This window comes from Misgurnus anguillicaudatus, chromosome 14, assembly GCF_027580225.2.
Source record: "Misgurnus anguillicaudatus chromosome 14, ASM2758022v2, whole genome shotgun sequence".
Lineage (NCBI taxonomy): Eukaryota > Metazoa > Chordata > Actinopteri > Cypriniformes > Cobitidae > Misgurnus > Misgurnus anguillicaudatus.
Genome location: NC_073350.2, coordinates 31,194,104 through 31,212,331, shown reverse-complemented (window position 1 = coordinate 31,212,331; position 18,228 = coordinate 31,194,104). Strand labels below are relative to the sequence as shown.

The following is an 18,228-nucleotide window of genomic DNA, read 5'->3' as shown; positions in this document are numbered from 1 at the left end:
TAAGTTTTGTTTGCTACTTTAAAACGAATTTCGTTTCAAATAATTTGTCTCGTAATTATAAACAATGTTTTGTTGTTAGGTTTTGTGAATATAAATTAAAAAGAACATTAAAAGCAACACCGTGCATCTCATTGATGCATATGCTACCGAATGCCAAAACATGCAGTGAGTAGCCTATATCACTTACTTTTCAAAAAATCAGCCTGGCAGTGCCCAGAAGTTAAATTTACACGCGCATTTAGAGCATACTGTAGCAGCACGTTTGATTTGCGGTGTGCTTAAGACTTTTAAAAATCAACTTCATATTAATTTTAATAGGCTACTTTGACGGAGGACACGCACAGAGAACAGCGACGGCAGGTAAAGGAAAAAAGTTAAACGAATAGAGTCAGTTTGTAAGAACATTTTTAAATTGACTATAAGATCATCAATATGAACTCTGAACAATGAACTATTATAAACATAACAGCAAGAAAAGCTGAAGAGGAACTCGCAACATTAAAGCAATAAGCATTTATGTAGGCTAAAGCTATATATCACCTCTTATTTTTTTTTATTTAGTTAAGTTTCAATGGTAACACTAAAGGCGCGTACATTATGCAGCGCTTTTCACATCCGAATCCCACTTAAGAAACCTATAAACGATGTGCAACTTAAAAAATATATTATGCATATTTGTATATATTTTAATTTTAATATAGGCTATATAGTATATTATGTTTTGTTGTTTTTATACGCGAGGTGGGGCATCCGCGCACATAGGTACCAGAACACAGACAGTCAAAACCTGAGAAGTCCCGAACCCTGCAATATTAAACAAACTACTTTAAGAAATGCGGGCCAGGAAGCGGGTCGGGTATAATATATATATTTTTTTCTTTGCGGTCCGAGTTGCGGGCGGGCTGTTTATACATTGACCTGCGCATCACTGGTAAGCGTCGATAAGAGCATGGTTGTGTGTAAGATATGCAACAAGGAATTCACATATCACCGCAGCACATCGAGCCTCAAGTATAATCTCAATGTAAAACATACAGCAGCTAGCGTGGACATTAGCCCGACTCCGTGTACAACGACTTGGTTGAACAAAAATAAACAATATTTTGTTAAGCTTATGTATTCAGTCATTATTCATAAAAATCCATGTAAAAATACTTCTTAATGTTCTCAGGTCAAATATTTATATGAGATTAAAATGCGATTAATTTAGATTAATTAATTACAAAGCCTCTAATTAAGTAGATTAATTTTTTTAATCGAGTCCCGGCCCTAATTTTTACTGAAAACAAGACAAAAATAAATAATTTTTTTGAAAATCATTTTTTGCAGTGTGGGTGCTTACGGATAAAATATTTAAACCTAATTTTCTGTAACTCAAATGTTTTCTAAATGCTTTGCTATTATAAAAAAATTAGAAGTTAAATAAACTACTACTTCCATGTCCACCCTGCTCCCCGTCTTCCATTGCTTGGACAAACCCATTGATCGCTCTCCATCAATCTATCAATGCCAGAAATCAATATAGTGCGTAAATTGAATATACGGCAAGAACTTTGAAACAGTATTTGGAAGTAGATTAAATTTCTTCAGAAGACACAAGGCTGACACTAAAATAATGAACCTTTCTCCTGGTGTGAAGCGTTTCTGTTCATTCAGACAGCAGTAATGAGTTTAGATGAGCCAGGACAGGAGTTCAGATTGCCTGTTTTTTTTATTTTTTGCTACTGAAGTTTCGTTGAAGGTTTCAGGCCAGATATAATGAGGCACCAGGTGCTAGAAATATTCCTGGACCGACCACAGAGCGAGCCAAGCATAGCCCCGTACACACCGACACGCACCGTCTCTGACTCATTGTTACTGTGAATTCTGCTATTTTAGTCCCCGCACCCTTTTTTTGTTCTCTGAATCTGAAAAGTGTAAGCTTTTGAAGTGTCTTGTGTGTGCATAAGCCGCCTCTCTGGGGACGTTGTTATGACCATAGAGAAAGCTTTGGCGTTTTTATAATTGCTCGCTAATCCCAGTGCCAGTGTGTGGACGAAAGAAGAAGAGAAAATCATTACAGCTGTTGACTTGTGATACACGCCTTCCGTCTGCACAAACATCTTGTGCCTTTATTGACAATATGGGGACCTAAAAAGGCTAAAGGAGACCAAAAATGAGTTTGACAGATGTGGAAGTGTGTTTAGGCAGCAACCTGCTGCAAATCTAGCTTCGAGGATTAATTAGGAAAAAGTGTATTTAAAATGTAATTGCTATGTGTTGTTTGGCCCAACTAATACTGGATTTAAATTTAAAAGACCTCTTAAAGGTGCAGTGTGTAATTTTTAGAAGGATCTTCTGACAGAAATGCAAAATGATATATAAACTATATTATCAGGGGTGTACAAAGACCTTTCATAATGAACCGTTATGTGTTTATTACCTTAGAACGAGACCTTTTTATCTACATACAAAGTCGCCATTTTGTGCTGCCGTTTTTCTAAAGAAGCCCTTAACGGACAATTTTTTTTACTAAGTTGTCTCTGAAGATGACATGTTTGTCTGGTTGCAGCTATCGTAGCTTCTCTATGTTTTTCAAAAGCAAGGGGTGAGCAGTGGACTACGCCATTGGTTGCAATTCGCAACCTCACCACTAGATGCCACTACAATTTTCACACTGACTTATATTTCTACATTTTGTACTGTATGTAGTCTATATTGACTTCGCTTCCTGTTGTTTCAAATTTATATCATGATGCATATATTACATAGAGTTAAACTGACGTAAACAGTAAACACCTACATTTAAAGAGCACCTATTTCATTGCTAAAATACGATGTTATTTTGTGTATTTGGTATAATATAATGTGTTTGTGTGGTTTATGGTTAAAAAACAAATTTTTTCCACATTTCCAGATTTTACTCGCACCGATTTCAAAAGCTCTGTGTCCCTGATTGGCCAGCTAGTGTGTACGTTGTGATTGGCCTGAATAGCTCAGACGTCAGCAGGAAATGTGACGCTGCTTACCATGTTTGAAAGATTCGCTCACAATGCAATGCTAAAAGGAGTTAACTTATAGGCTGTGAGTCAGAAGCGGGAGGAATTATGATAATGTCGGTCTTGTCTACATCACCAATCCTAGGAAGTAAACTGTAGCCTATAATCCGTGTTTTTGTTGTAGTCCAAAAAAAGAGATTTACGTTGGAGATGATAAATCGCATCAGCGTATACTTTGGGGTTTGTACCTTTTGCATATTGTTAACATGTACTAATACACTTAGATGTCAAAGGAAATGTAAAAACGTGAATCGGACAATAGGTGCTCTTTAAAAGTTTCGTTTTTAAAATGCACTTGTTTTAATTGTTGGTTAATTCTGTTGTTTTGAAAAGAGTTGCATTCTGGATTCATTTTTTGTCAGCTCTGAAATTTACATAAAATCTTATTGATCATGGTTTGAAAAGTACCAGTGGTGTTGTTGTTTTTTTTTTTTTTGGCTGAGTCGACAATAAATAGCTCATTAGAGAATATTGACAAATGCATGGAAAGTATTTTTACTGCCTGTGTATAAACTGGATTTTCTAAAGAAAAGGTCAATGTTGCAGGTAGATACTTGGATGACCGTAATAAAACTACCAATAGTGGATATTTGAGATTCTTGTGGAGAAATATGTGTTTGTGTTTGCAGTGCAGTCTCTGAAGTGAAAAGCTTTTTGTTCCATTATGGTTCTGTTTACAGAATTTCTTTGAATGGAAAATTCAATCACCCAAGCATCACCCTCATGCTCAGTTTCTGCTTCCTGTCATTCAACATTTTTGCTTTTTCGAGTTTCACACATAAAGTGGCTATGAAATCCCCTGTGAAATTCATCTTGAAGTTTCTGTTTATTTTCTTTTGCTAGTCTATTACACAGTGTAAATGAAATTTATACATTACATTTTCCAGAATAAAGTGTGTTTTTGTGCAAAATTGTGCATGGGTGTTTGCCAGGGTGTTGCTATTGTGTTCTGGGTGGTTTCCAATGTGTTCTGGATGGTTGCTATGGGGTTGTTAAGGTGCTCTGGGCGGTTGTTGGGGTGTTGGTGGGGTTGCCAGGTGTGTGGTTGCCACATGTGGGGTTGCCAAGACATTGTGAGTAGTTGCCAGGGTTTTCTGGGTGTTTGCCAGTGTGTTACTGTGGGGTTTCTAAGGCTTTGTGAGTAGTTACTAGGGTGTTCTTTGTATTTAACAGGGTGTTACTGTGGGGTTGCCATGTGTGGGGTTGCTATGGCGTTCTGAGGGTATTGCTGTGGGGTTACCAAGATGTTCTGGGGGGTTGTCAGGGTGTCCTTGGTGTTTGGGTTGCTGCTTTGAGGTAGCTAAGGCATTTGCCTGGTGTGGGGTTGCTAAGGCATTCTGGGTGGGTGTGGGGTTTGTAGGGAATTCTGGGTGCCTGCCGGGTGTGGGTTTGAGGTTGTCAAGGTGCTTTGGGTGGTTGCTGGGGTGTTGGTGTGGGGATGCTAAGGGGTTCTAAATAGTTGCCAGGGTGTCCTGTGTGTTTGACGGGGTGTTTGTGGGGTTGCCAGGTGTGAGGTTGCAAAGGCATTCTGACTGATTGCCAGGGTATTGCTGTGGAGTTACCAAGGTGGTCTGGTTGGTGGTCAGTGTGTCCTGGGTGTTTGGGGTGCTGTTTTGGGGTTGCTAAGGCATCTGGCATGGTTGCCTGGTGTGGGGTTGCAAAAGTGTTCTGGGTGATTGCAAGGTGTGGGGTTGCTAAGGCGTTCTGGGTGTTTGCCAAAGTGTTGCTATGTGGTTGCCTGGGTGTTCTGGTTGGTTTTCAGGGTGTTCTGGTGTTTGCAGTGCTGTTTTGGGTTTGCTAAGGTGTTCTGAGTGTTTGCTAGGGTGTTGTTATGAGGTTGTCATGGTGCTCTGGGTGGTACTGGGGTGTTGGTGTGCTTGCCAGGTGTGGCGTTGCTAAGGGGTTGTGAGTAGTTGCCAGGGTGTCCTGTGTGTTTGCTGCAGTGTTACTGTGGGCTTGCCAGGTGTGGGGTTGCAAAGGCATTCTGACTGATTGCCAGGGTATTGCTGTGGAGTTACCAAGGTGTTCTGGCGGGCGGTCAGTGTTTCCTGGGTGCTGTTTTGGAGTTGCTAAGTTCTGGGTGGTTGCCTGGTGTGGGGTTGTTAAGGCATTCTGGGTGTTTGCCAGGGTGTTGCTATGAGGTTGTCAAAGTGCTCTGGGTGGTTGCTGGTGTTTGGTATGCTTGCCAGGTGGGGTGTTGCTAAGGTGTTTTGAGTAGTTGCCAGGTTGTCCTGTGTGTTTGATGGGGGGTTACTCTGGGCTTGCCAGCTGTGGGGTTGCAAAGGCGTTTTGGGGTTGCTAAGGCATTCTGGGTGGTTGTCTGGTGTGGGGTTGTTAAGGCGTTCTGGGTGTTTGCTAGGGTGTTGCTATGAGGTTGTCAAAGTGCTCTGGGTGGTTGCTGGGGTTTGGTATGCTTGCTTCCCTGGGGTTGCCAAGGTGTTCTGGGTGGTTGTCAGGGTGTCCTTGGTGTTTGAGGTGCTGTTTTTGGGTCGCTAAGGTATTCTGGGTGGTTGCCTGGTGTGGGGTTGCTAAGGCATTTTGGGTGGTTGCCAGGTGTGGGGTTGCAAAGGGGTTCTGGGTGTTTGCAAGAGGGTTGCTTTGGTGTTGCCAAGGCATTCTGGGCTGTTGCCAGGGTTGCTGTGGGGTTGGTAAGGTGTATTAGGGCATTGTTGGGTTGCATGAAAATGTTTAATTTTATTGCAAAGCCACTTTGAGTGAGTTTGCATTAAAAAAACAATATAAATAAAGTAACTGTGACTGCAATAAAAACACATACTAATTAATGCAAATGGTTTTGAGCAATCATTGTAATTGTTTTATTTAGTAAGAACTAAAACATTGTAACAGAAATAACACACATATGTTTAATGTGTGCAATATAAATAAAACTAAATAGAATTTTGTATTTAATGCAAACGATTTTAGCCATAGTCGTAATTGTTGCTTTAATAGGAACCTTTAATTAATTTATAACCAGACACAGTTTGTTTTATTTAATTAACTTATAATTCATTCATACGTTATCTGTCTTCGACACTAGCAGCTTTTGTTCTGTGTCAGAGTTCAATAACAGACATTTCAGACAAGTTAATATGCACAGTTGAAGAGGGAACCACTTTGTCCTCATGTGGCCACAAATAACAGTCATTTAGGAAAGCATTTAAAGGCCTTTCCAGTCCGTCTGTTTCTTACCCCAGTATTTGCCCCCCTGTACTGATTTCTTTTACTATTCTCATTCATTACTCAGAGGCCGAAGCACAAAGCTCTTTAAATCGGTCGATGGATTTAGCAAAGTGTCCAGCAATCTGTCATTTTAAACATATGCCACAAACTACATAGTGCCAAATCAATTCTGAACGCAATGTTAATATTATTTCTATGTTTAATGATTAAGTTTTTTGTAGCTTACAGAAGAAGTGTTTGTCTAAAACGCTGTAACATAAATCTTCTGTTCGCACGTTTAAATTTGGTCCATCTAATTGAGTGGCGCCTTGCTCAGATCATTTGCTTTTCACTGAAAACACATTATTAAACCGTCAAAGCTGCTCATCTTCAATTTGTCCCTAAAGGATAGTTAAGTGGGTACACAAACATCGGTGGACCCTAAAATAAAACAAGTGCATATGACAACCCAACCACTCTTTATTTATATACTGATGTCTTTCTTTTCCCACAGTATCCAAGGCAAACCTAATCAGACCGACCCGAGCATGAGCCCCAATCCTGGTGGTCCACCTGGCCCAGGAGCCCCGACACAATCCCAGGGACCCGGCCAGGGTCAAGCCGCAAGGAAAAACCTCCGGGTGGACGTCGGGGGCGGAAAAAGCGGGCACCCACCCGCCGTTTCACCAGTGGGAAGTGCACCCACCTCGCCCTATTCTTTGCCCCAGATTGCACCCATGCCCAGCAGCAAACTCTGCCCGGTGTGCAAGAGCGCAGATCTGATGGGCACCACGGACGGCCAGCCAAACTGCAATACCTGCACGCAGTGCCGTTCCAAAGTGTGCAACCAATGCGGGTTCAACCCCAACCCGCACCTCACCGAGGTAAGCAGCATGTGAATCTCAGTTTTTTAAGGAGTTATTATTATTATAAAATTTTGCAATGGCAAGATGCACTGTGGATCGAATTTCCTTGAATACATTCCTTGAAAAAGTTTTGTGTGCTGCATGTGTCCTTTGTCATTTTTGGATTGGGGACAAAGCTTGCCATGGGTTGTAAATGCATACTAAAGTAGATCAAAAGAGAAATAATGTATTATTTAAAATATATTGATGTCATTCTACCTCTGTTGAATGTTTGTTTACAAAGCCTTAAAGTTTAATGTTTTTAAAGACCACTTAAGGTGTACAGTATGCATATCAGGTTTACTCTGTGAGTGACGTGATCAAATCAGAGAGAGAAAGAGAGAGAGAGAGAGAGCAGTTGAAATGCTAGGCAATAGTGATTTTCTTTATTAAAAGTACTGTGCTGATCAAAGTTTTACTGTTGCCAGAAGACAGAGATGTGGTTGATGAATCCTTGCTCTGTGCCTCCATCTGGCACATCCCCAGCACACACACTACAGTATACAGACCCCGAGTCTGCTCGTGTGCATGTGATTCTCTGTGTTTCTCGGTGTAGGAAGCGAGTGAATGTTCAAAGATGCTTGTGTGGGAGAGCGAGCGGATGCGGCGCTCAGCGTGTCAGGGTGAGATGGTTTCAGCGTGTTTGAGGATGTCGCTTGGAGGTGTAAATGGGTCGCATGTTTCTTAAGCCTGCAAGTGAAAATTAGCCAATGGTCATGGACGGAGAGGGTGAGAATATTGGCAGTTCTGAATTCATTTTCGGGGATTTACAGGGACTTAACTCTAGCAAAGCCATTAAGAGAGAAATGTGAGTCAATAGCCGAGGGCAGTTTGTTGAGGGTTGGAAAAACACAGTTCAGATATATTTTTAGATGGTGAGCAAAAAAGATGTTGCTGAAGTTTGCTTTAACTGTGTTACTGGCACATTTATATTTATTTACATTTATGCATTTGGCAGATGATGCTTTAACTGTCTTTAAAATTAAATAAATATAAGAGGGAATAGGACGTAAACAGTGTTGGGTAAAGTTACTTTTAAAAGTAATGCATTACAATATTAAGTTACTCCTCAAAAAGGTAACTAATTGCGTTACTTAGTTAATTTTCATGGAAAGTAATGCTTACGTTACTTTTAAGTTACTTTTGCGTTACTTTTTCTTACTTGGCTGAGCTTGATCTCTTTCAGGCCTTGCAGGTGTTTTTTATGATTGCAAAAATGTCAAATATGTTCAGTTTAATGCAGTACATTATTTTATTTTTAAAATGAATTAATTAAACTGAAAAGTAACTCGCATTACTTTTTTAAAAAAGTAACTAAAATATTAATATGTACATTTATAAAGTAATGCGTTACTTAACTCGTCAGAAAAGTAATATTATTACGTAATGCGCGTTACTTATAATGCGTTACCACCAACACTGGACATAAATATACTTTTTGTACTGTTTTCCATATGGCTATATATATAAGGCTATATGTGACCATGGACTACAAAACCATTTAAGTAGCATGGGTATATTTAGCCAACAATACATTGTATGGGTTAAAATTATAGATTTTTTAATGCCAAAATCATTAGAATATTAAGTAAAAATCGTGTTTCATGGAAATATTTTGTAATTAGTAATATGTGTTGCTAAGGTCTTCATTTGAACAACTTTACAGGCAAATTTCTCAATATTTAGATTTTTTTCCACCCTCAGATTCCAGATTTTCAAGTAGTTGTATCTTGGCCATCGATGGAAAGTTTATTTTTCAGCTTTTAGATTGTGTGTAAATCTTAATAATACAAAAATAGATCCTTATGACTGGTTTTGTCACATATATTAAATATATCACAAATGCATTTATAAATGTACTTCATTTGGACAATTTTAAAGGCGGGGTGCATGATCTCTGAAAGCCAATGTTGACATTTGAAATCACCTAAACAGACACGCCCCTACCCCAGTAGAATCTAAAGGGGATCGCACACCGGCCGCTCAGCTCAGCGCTGCACTGCGCCGCGTCGAGTCGCGTCTATGACAACTCGGATGTATTGTAAACCGGAAGTGCACATTAAATAGCGCGAGCTTCATCAGATAGCGTCTACTTCAAAATGCAAAATATACGTTAGCAGCCAATGTTAATCCTTACTGATTTGGGACAAAAATTATGTTATTTAATGGTAAACTATGTGAGTGGCGCTGTGTGGCGCGACAGGGATTTGAGCAACTTCCTGAGTCACAGCTGGGCGGCGCGGACAGGCGCCACCTGGCGGCGCCGGTGTGCGTATACTCATAGAAAACAATGTGTTTGATTTTTTTAGAATGGCGCGGTGCTGAGCAGCGCTGAGCTTGACGGCCGGTGTGTGATCCCCTTTAGACTTCTTTTGATAGACCCGCGCCACACATACGCAACCCAGCCAACAATGTCTGGTACTCGGTCCGACTCCCTTATCCAAAGCGTTTTTCAAAAATTGTGCACCCCGCCTTTAAAGGCGATTTTCTCAGTATTTTAATTTTTGCACCATATTTTCAAATAGTTCTCAGTGAAATATTGTCCTTTCCTAATAAACCATACATCAATGGAGAGCTCATTTAGTCAGATTTCAGATGATGTATAAATCTCAATTTCATAAAATTATTACTATGAGGGGTTTCGTTGCAAAACGAGATAACCACCGTTTTTTTAATTGTTCAGAAATTTCGTTTTTTGGTTGTGCATTCCAATTCATTTCAATGCAACTGCAGTTGGTTTGTTTTGATTTAAACCTTCATAACTTAAAAAATACAGCTAAGTAGCACCATAAAACAAAATAATAACATGATAACATTATAATAAACATGTTTTGACAAAAATGTTAAAAAATGGATTTATCTCGTTTTGCAACGAAACTCTTTAATTTCTTACATTTTTAAAATCTTAATAACCTTGTATGAAACAGAAAGGCTTCTTTATTTTTAATGTGAATGATGTTAAATATATGGATGTATATATAATCCTGTCTTCATATTTGCCACAAAAGAGTTTAGTTAGCTGTGTTTCATAAAGACAAGATTGAATTAATTGCACCCCAGTAAAACTATCGACATGACAGAGCGGCTCTGAGAGCCCCTTGATTTATACTGATGCTACAGCACATAATATACAGCTCCAACTCAGCGCTTTTTACAGCCCTGCTGTCACATGTAACTGAATAATGAGAAATATGTGAGCTGGTGTGTAATTTCAGAGCTGACGTTTTATAGGCATATGGTTTGAATTACTGTAAGTCTCGGCTAAATGCACGTTCATTTGCAACGATTAGGCCCGGCCCTGTATAATGAACACATTTATTGTTTATATTACAGTCTTTATGCATGCATTAAGCAACATAAATGTTAAAAATTGAAACAGGTGACAATGACAAGCGGTATTATGTTAAGTATTTTTTGAAATACTTATATACAAATATAAACCAGCAGTAATTTGTCAACTATAGAGTTGCTGACGTACATTTCACAATCAGTTCATTACAATGGAAGGAAGCGGCATCGAGTCGTCCATATTTTTTTACAGTCTATGGTTCAATCACAGGAAACGTGCATACTAATAAAATCTATAGTTTGAAATGTAAGGGGGCGTGCACATCAAAGCTTTTACGCGCATGTTTTCAATTGTTTCCAATGGAAGCGCAGTATTTTCCAAAACAGCCAGCAGCTGGCGTTTTTTTCCGCGCTGAAAGCCGGCGCTCAGTGTTTTCTTCGTGCTCAGCGCTAAGCATCGAGAGTTGAAAGAGATTCAACTTTGGGTGAAAAGCTCGGCTTGTCAATGTCAGTTCTCACACGACCGTCCAATCACAGTGGATTGGGGCGGGACGAGTATCACAACAACCAACTGGCTCGCAGCTTAAGTATCACAGCTACCAAAGCACTCAGCTGAAGAAAGCTGGCGCTCAGCCGGAAAAACAGCTGGCATTTGGCATCCTCCAAGCGTTTTTAGCCGTGTAAAAAAGCTTCGGTGTGTACCGCCTCTTAGTCACTTAGGATAAAAGTGTCTGCCAAATGCATGAATATAAAATGTAACTTTTTAAATATGGTTTCTATAGCAGCTCTTTACAGCATTTTGGAGATTGTCTGGAAAAAGGTGTGAAACTGATGACCCTAGCTTGATTTCAATAAATAGATTTGAGAATATTGCCTACACCGCCCACCTCTTACATAGATTTGTTGTTGTGTGTGCGTTTGTTTGCATGTCACTGTGGTTATGTTTTGTCCAAGGGTGTTTAGTGTAAAGATATCATGTTAGAATTGAACTCTAAATGCCTCCTGGAGAACAAAGGCGAGAGAACCTGAGACAAGAAGTAAGAACAGCTGGTGGAGAGGGAAAAAGAGGAGCAGCTGATCGCTATGCAACAGACACCTGGAGAGAGAGAAAAAGAGCGAGGGAATAGAGAGAGAGAGAGAGGATTGGCATGATAGTGAGAACATTGAGTGGGATGCAAAATCGCGGGCTGCTCTATGTGGACAGAGAAATAGCGGGTGGGAACAGGGGGATGGAGTGATAGAAGGAAAGAGAAAGTGCCCTGACACACTCCAGTAGTCTCCCATCAGCTTACAGGAGGCGGATCTGTTCTGCCATTGGCTGATTCTCTATTTATAGACCTCGCTCTTTCTCTGCAATGATCTACACGTTTCCACCGCCAGAGAAAACGAGTGAGGAAGATCAGAGAGAGGAACGGGATGGATAGTGGGGAACAAATTGCGGATCATATTGTATTTGGCAGTTAACTAAGCTAAAAATAAACACGCACGTTGAGCAGTAAGCACTCTCGTTCTTAAATGCCCTTGGGAAATAATGATAAAATATAAACAGATTTGTTCTCATCATGTGATGCATGCTAAAAGTTCTTCAAATGCGTGAAAGGAATGAGTCTGTTTTGTTCATCTCGGCTCTGAATGTCTCCGTGTCTTCTGGTTTTCACCGTAACTGCAGGGGACTTTGTGTGACTGAAGGAAGTGAGCATAGGGCCATCTGGGTTATCACAGCACAAACACAAAGAATACAAACACATAAACACCGCCATGGCTCTAGAGATTTCATGCTATTTCTCCACCATTAAACAAATGTGCTCTTTCCATATGTAAGACTATATATAGCATATATACCATATGGACTATATGGTGCATAAACTGCATTGATGCCAGGTTCCCATTTTTAATTTTATAGATACGTTTTCTTTATATATGCATCTATCTTTAAAATTAAATAAATATAAGAGGGAATAAGACATTAATTTACCTTTCGGAATGTTTTCTATATTGTATTTAGGCTATATGTGACCCTGGACTACAAAACCAGTTTTAAGTCGCACGTGTATATTTATAGCAATAGCCAACAATACATTGTATGGGTTAAAATTATAGATTTTTTAATGGCAAAAATCATTAGGATATTAAGTAAATATGTTTTGTAAATGTTCTACTATATATCAAAATGTATTTAGCTTTCGTAATATGTGTTGCTAAGGTCTTCATTTGAACAACTTTAAAGGTCAATTTCTCAATATGTGTTAATCTTAATAATAAATAAACCCCACAGATCATTTATTATAGCATGTCCAAAATGACACTATTTGGGTGGGAGCAAAAACTTGCTGTTTTCATGTCTGTACCTTTAAATGCAAATAAGCTACAGCTTCTTACTACCTTACAAACAGACAGTAAGCACTTTCAGTTCAAATAGATCTGATAAATCCAGTCTGAGACAATAGTATCTAGTCGACATTACAACTTGCTGAGGGTGGAAACTATGTTTATGCAGGACTGTAAGTGGGCGGGGCTTTATCAATGTGACCTCACATTGATAAGAGAAAAAAACGACATGTCTAATGAGACTGCTTTGGCTTAATGGGGAATAAAAACAAGAAGAGGGTGGATTTTTGTTTATCATAGGATGTTTGGCACAGCTAATTTCAAGCATTTAATCATACATCTTCAGATTAAAAGATTTTTAAAATAACATTATATATATTGTATATAATAAATAAATAAATAATAAAAATTATACATGTATAGTATTCAGTCCAAGTCATCTATTTCAAAAATAATATTTTAATTTAATTTAATTTTTTTATTTAAAAAAAAATTAAATGTACTTTTCTAATAACAAAAATCAATCTTTTGGGACAGCTAATTTCAGTAAAGTATTTTTAATTAAGTAATTTTGACCGGTAGTGTTAGGGATGGGACGATTAACGATTTCAAGATTAACCACGATAAAATGTCCTGAAGATCAGTATTGTCCTTTAAAATTTAATTATCATTACAACCGTGTTTGATTACCGTGATTTTGAAAACTTGCGGTAAATCCTGTCCATCCAGAATCAGTTTGACGCAGGCGCGCACAGGCAACATAGTTTTTGGCACAAGAAGGCATTTAAGGGATAATGTCTTGTATTCATTTACGGTAAACTTATTAGACAGATTTATTAATTTTTTACAACAGAAATAATTTCAGGGACATGAAATATTAAATTGTGATTTTCAAAAATAAAACTTCTTTTTGAACATTTTCATCTCATTTTAACAAAACCATGATAATATTTATAACTGTGATATCTTTGGTCACTATAATCATGATAAGAAATTTTCATACCGTCCCATCCCTAGGTAGTGTATATATAGTGTATTTAGTGTCTATATATAGATCATAATTCATGTGTAGGCTGCATGGTAAAACTGGATAAGAAGTGCTTGAGTTAATATTGAACTGATGTGTGAAATGGCTGCCAGTCTCTCTGAAGGCAGAGCAAAAATCCGTCGCTCACCACGCAAACATGATTAATCACACAATAGACTACTGTGTTTTTGTCCTAAATGGCACAGTGTCTTAATGCCTCTCCAAGACAATAAAATCTGTCATGTGTTAAAGAGAGGGACGCCCCACTAATATAACAAATATGCGTTTGTGTGCACACTTCGTAGTTACAGAAATGGTTTATAGGCTTTTTCATTGCGTAGATTGACGAATTGCTAACTTTCTAGACTGTGTGGAATATTGTAACACCGCCTGTCTATACTATGCTGTCTACGTTAACATTAACATAATTACACGTTGACAACTCGTAGAATTTACTCAAAGCTGTTTACGTGCTTAGACTTCATTTATTAGTTTCTATGGCAACGCTCGCAACGCCAAAGATGATCTCACGAAGTGGGTGGTTAGCCAACTGTTGTTGTGATAGCTGGGCTAACTGTGAACCATATTTTATGTCTTCATTATTTGGATGACGCCTAAATTGTTCTGGAGTATTGAGGCGTAGTAAAATTATAGAAGCTATTAAACAGAAATGCTGTATGTAGCATAGCTAATAAACAACTTGTGACTGTTCAGGCTGCTGATGGTTCGGTGTAAAATGTTTTTGATGTTACTCTCTCTGGTGGTGGAAGTGAAATATTCAATAAAACGGAAAAACAGGATATGGTAGATATTATCAAAATAAAGGTACTGAAAATATACAATTGTTATCTAGAATATATGTTTTTACGCTAAGCATTTTAAATGATTATCCAATTTTTTTATTTGGGTCAAAATAAAAGAACCTTTATTTATAAGAAAATGAAAAATTACAAAGATGTATATCAGCAACTGACAAATTGTGGAAAGTTTTCGAAATATAAATTTTTAAGTATATATCACCCAGCCCTATTTTGAGCACACAACTGACTTAACATTTAACCCTTATGTAGTGTTGGGGACGTTTTCATTAGGGCTGTGACGATGCATCGTGTTTCCCATTAAAAATACCTGTCTGAAATCGATTCTGAATCGCAAGGCTCAGATTCTGTGTTTCATGCACAGCTTGTGCATGTACTACAGCTCTGTAGTCAGTAGGAAGTCCTTATCAATCTAAAACCACTGAGTCGTTTATAACGTGCATTTAAGAAAAGCAACAATCGTCAAACAAAATCATTCAAAATATTTTTTATTATCATGAAAATATCAGAACCAATCTGAAGAACAGCGATATTAATAGTGATTGGCGATTTCGAAGCACGCTTCATGAGGCTTCGAAACTTCTACGAATCTTTTGTTTCGAATCATTGGTTTGGAGCGTGTTTCAAACTGGCCAAAGTCACGTGATTTTAGCAAACGAGGCTTCATTACGTCATAACTGTTTTGAAACGTTTCGAAAATCAAATGATTCACCACTAGGGGGAGTTGACCACAAATGACCAGTGTAGGTGAATTTGTTTTATTATAAAAGTTCATAAAATATTCATCCTTCTGACTAATAACTAAGACAGATTTAATGACAAAAATGTGCATAGTTAAAAAGGGAGTTTGTTTTAATGATTTGTTTGCCACAGAATACACTTTTAATTATGTCTTAATTAAATTAAATTTTCTTAAAAACATATTTAAAAAACAATCTTGCTATTATTTTGTAAAAAGTGTAAAATGTTTGGACAGATCTGGCTGCTTTTACACTATTTTGACAAGCAGGTGTCGCCAGCGTGTATGGTGTTTTGAACGCGTTGAACAACTGAATCAATTTTCGAAGCAATTGGTTCAATTGATTCGAAGCTTCGAAAGGCTTCGTTTCGCTCTCTCTCACACACAATAATATGCTGTTATACTCCATATACAAGCCAAAAACTAAGCTTTGTTTTTGCACAGGCCTATCTAAAGGGTTAATGGTGCCACCAGGTGATCAACATTCAAAATTACAAATTTTACCTCTTACCAACAAGAAAAACCACCAACAATCAAGAATGCATGATTATATGCCGTCATGGCTTTGCAATCAATTAATGTTGTTATAATGGAAGTCAATGGGTCAAAAACAGCCACGAACAGTAAATGAGGGAGAAAAAAATTAAATCTGATGCTGCACAAAAACTAACAATGCATCAAAGCCAACATTTTTACTAATCTTTGACATGCCCAAGACTGTGATAAAAGGTAAAAAAAACAATCTACAATCATTTTTTTATATTAAAAATAAGTGCCCAAATCAGTGACATCATTTATGACTTGGCAATTAAAGTAAATATCCAGGAATTTTGTAAACATTTAGTAGTTTTGATCAGGAAAGATTTTTATTAATCTGATACATTTTTATTAAACAGCAGTTTAATTTAGTCTCCAGTATGTTTTCATCCTGAAGATAATGAAAGGGTAGTAAATTTGAACAATGCACAAGGGTTTAATGGCATCACAACTATCAGATGTGGATAAAGCAGTGTCGTCATCAAGCGGGACTACCCCACATTTCCCTGTCCTGTGATTGTCATTGGCTCCAGGGAAGCAAGGATGCATACAATTTCTGTCCCAGTTTTAGTGATGGCCCTGGGAAATGTTAGAGCTTTCATAAAGTTGAATTACAAGTCAGATAAAGACCTGAAGACGTCACTTGACTGCAATTCCAGCTTGACAGAAATGCAGCAGTAGCTTAGCATTTTGATTTGCCCTTTACATTTTTTTTGCCCTATAGTTACTGTGGACATGATCATGCATGTTACTGTACCTTTAAATCTCATTAAAGGTGTGTTGTTTCTCTTTAATCCGCTGTATTTTGCTGACAGTCTGATGTACAGCAAACATTAATGCGGAAATGTCGAGATGTGCTCGTATGTGATGTTTATTGAGATATTTCAAGTATTTGGAGGCATAAGAATGATTGTTTGATGTGTCTTGTCCCAGTTTCAGCTTTTTGCTTTGCTACAGCGGTTTGAAGTGAGGAAAATGCAGAACTGAGTGTCTAAATAAGCAACAGTTCCTCTCTTCTGTCTGTCTCACTGCTGGTTTACTGCCATTGACACGACTCTCTGTACGGCTGATGATGTCTCTGTTTGTATACCTGCCTCTTTGTTCGTGACTTCCTGTTTGACTGCATCTGTTTTGTCAGTCCGCCTTACACATGTTTGCGAACAGTGTCGCTTTGTCCTCAGGTTTTGTCTGTCAAAACGACTGCTTTTGGTTGTGAAGCACAGCGTTCCTTATCAGATGTTTTGGATCCTCTCATACTAAATGTAGAGAAGACCGGGGCTAGTTGTCACTTTTCACTCCAGTTAAAGGTGCCAAAGAATGCTTTGAAATAATCTGTTAAATTGTTCTCTGATATCTACATAAATGGTATGTGGCTTTATTAAGTGCAAGAATTTACCAGAAACGGTTTTACATGTCCATGTACAACCCTAGGATTTGCTCTTAAAATGAAATGGTCTATTATTATCTTATTTGAAAGGGTCATGAATTAGGGGTGCACCGAAATTTCGGTCGCCGAAAATTTCGGCCGAAAATGGCATTATCGGTTTCGGGCCGAAATAAAAAATCCAGCCAAAAATGTAAACCGAAAATGAATGTCAACCGCGCCCCTTTCATCTGTGCGCTAGCGCTTGGGTTTCACTCAGCCTCACCGTGATCAGTCGTCTCCCACCCCTCCCCTTCGTGCTCAAGCAGGTTTCACTCAGGGTCCAGCTGTTTGCACGCATCTGCAAAGATTAAGAATGTCTTGATGTTTAAACTTTAGAGAGAGTCGCGCTATGTGTCTCTTACTGTAATCCATTAACGTACATTTGGCGAATAAAGCAATGAAACACAACGTAACGTTTTTATGTGGAGCGACTGTTGCGCTGTTTGGGATTCACCATCAGTCTCTGTATATGCATGCGTTTAAGTGCCCTTAAAGCCGAAAGTATACTAGGAACGTCCGCATATGCGCGCCATCATTTTCGTCATCAGGAGGGTCCGCATGCAGCCCAAAATTTGAGACCGCACGGACAGTGCGCGTACAGTCCGCGTACAACATCGCATGCGCGTGAAAATATTTACAGGACACTCCACTACAAACAATTATACAAAGGAAATAGACAGCATTTGCACACATACTATCGTTTTTCTTCTTTAATTTTATTTCATCCATAAACAGAAAGCTGTGGAGCATGTTTGTTACCATATTGTTTGATTCCTGTTCTTTGTTGTCTTCTTGTTTGTTCTAAACTGTGTTTGCAATGGTGGATCGGTTTATTTTCTTCACCTATCCTAATGTTTTAATGTACTGTAAATGTCTCCAAATCAGTGCTGCACTAGAGTAATAATTTGAATAGAGACGCGTTTAAAAAAAAAACAAGCAAACATAAATTCTCTCTGTTAT

General features: G+C 38.4%; 1 protein-coding gene across 3 annotated transcripts in view; it reads left to right on the top strand.

The window, feature by feature from the left end:
* Window positions 1-18,228, top strand: part of bsnb (bassoon (presynaptic cytomatrix protein) b) — a 120,218-nt gene that overhangs the window by 16,578 nt on the left and 85,412 nt on the right. For 2 of the 3 annotated variants that reach the window (XM_073876308.1, XM_055183597.2), the window contains exon 2: window positions 6,715-7,084. In XM_073876308.1, coding sequence (XP_073732409.1) covers window positions 6,715-7,084 — 370 coding nt within the window. Of the gene's footprint in view, window positions 1-6,714; window positions 7,085-7,688; window positions 7,835-18,228 lie in introns of those variants that run through there. The other variant, XM_073876310.1, reaches the window with a different exon arrangement.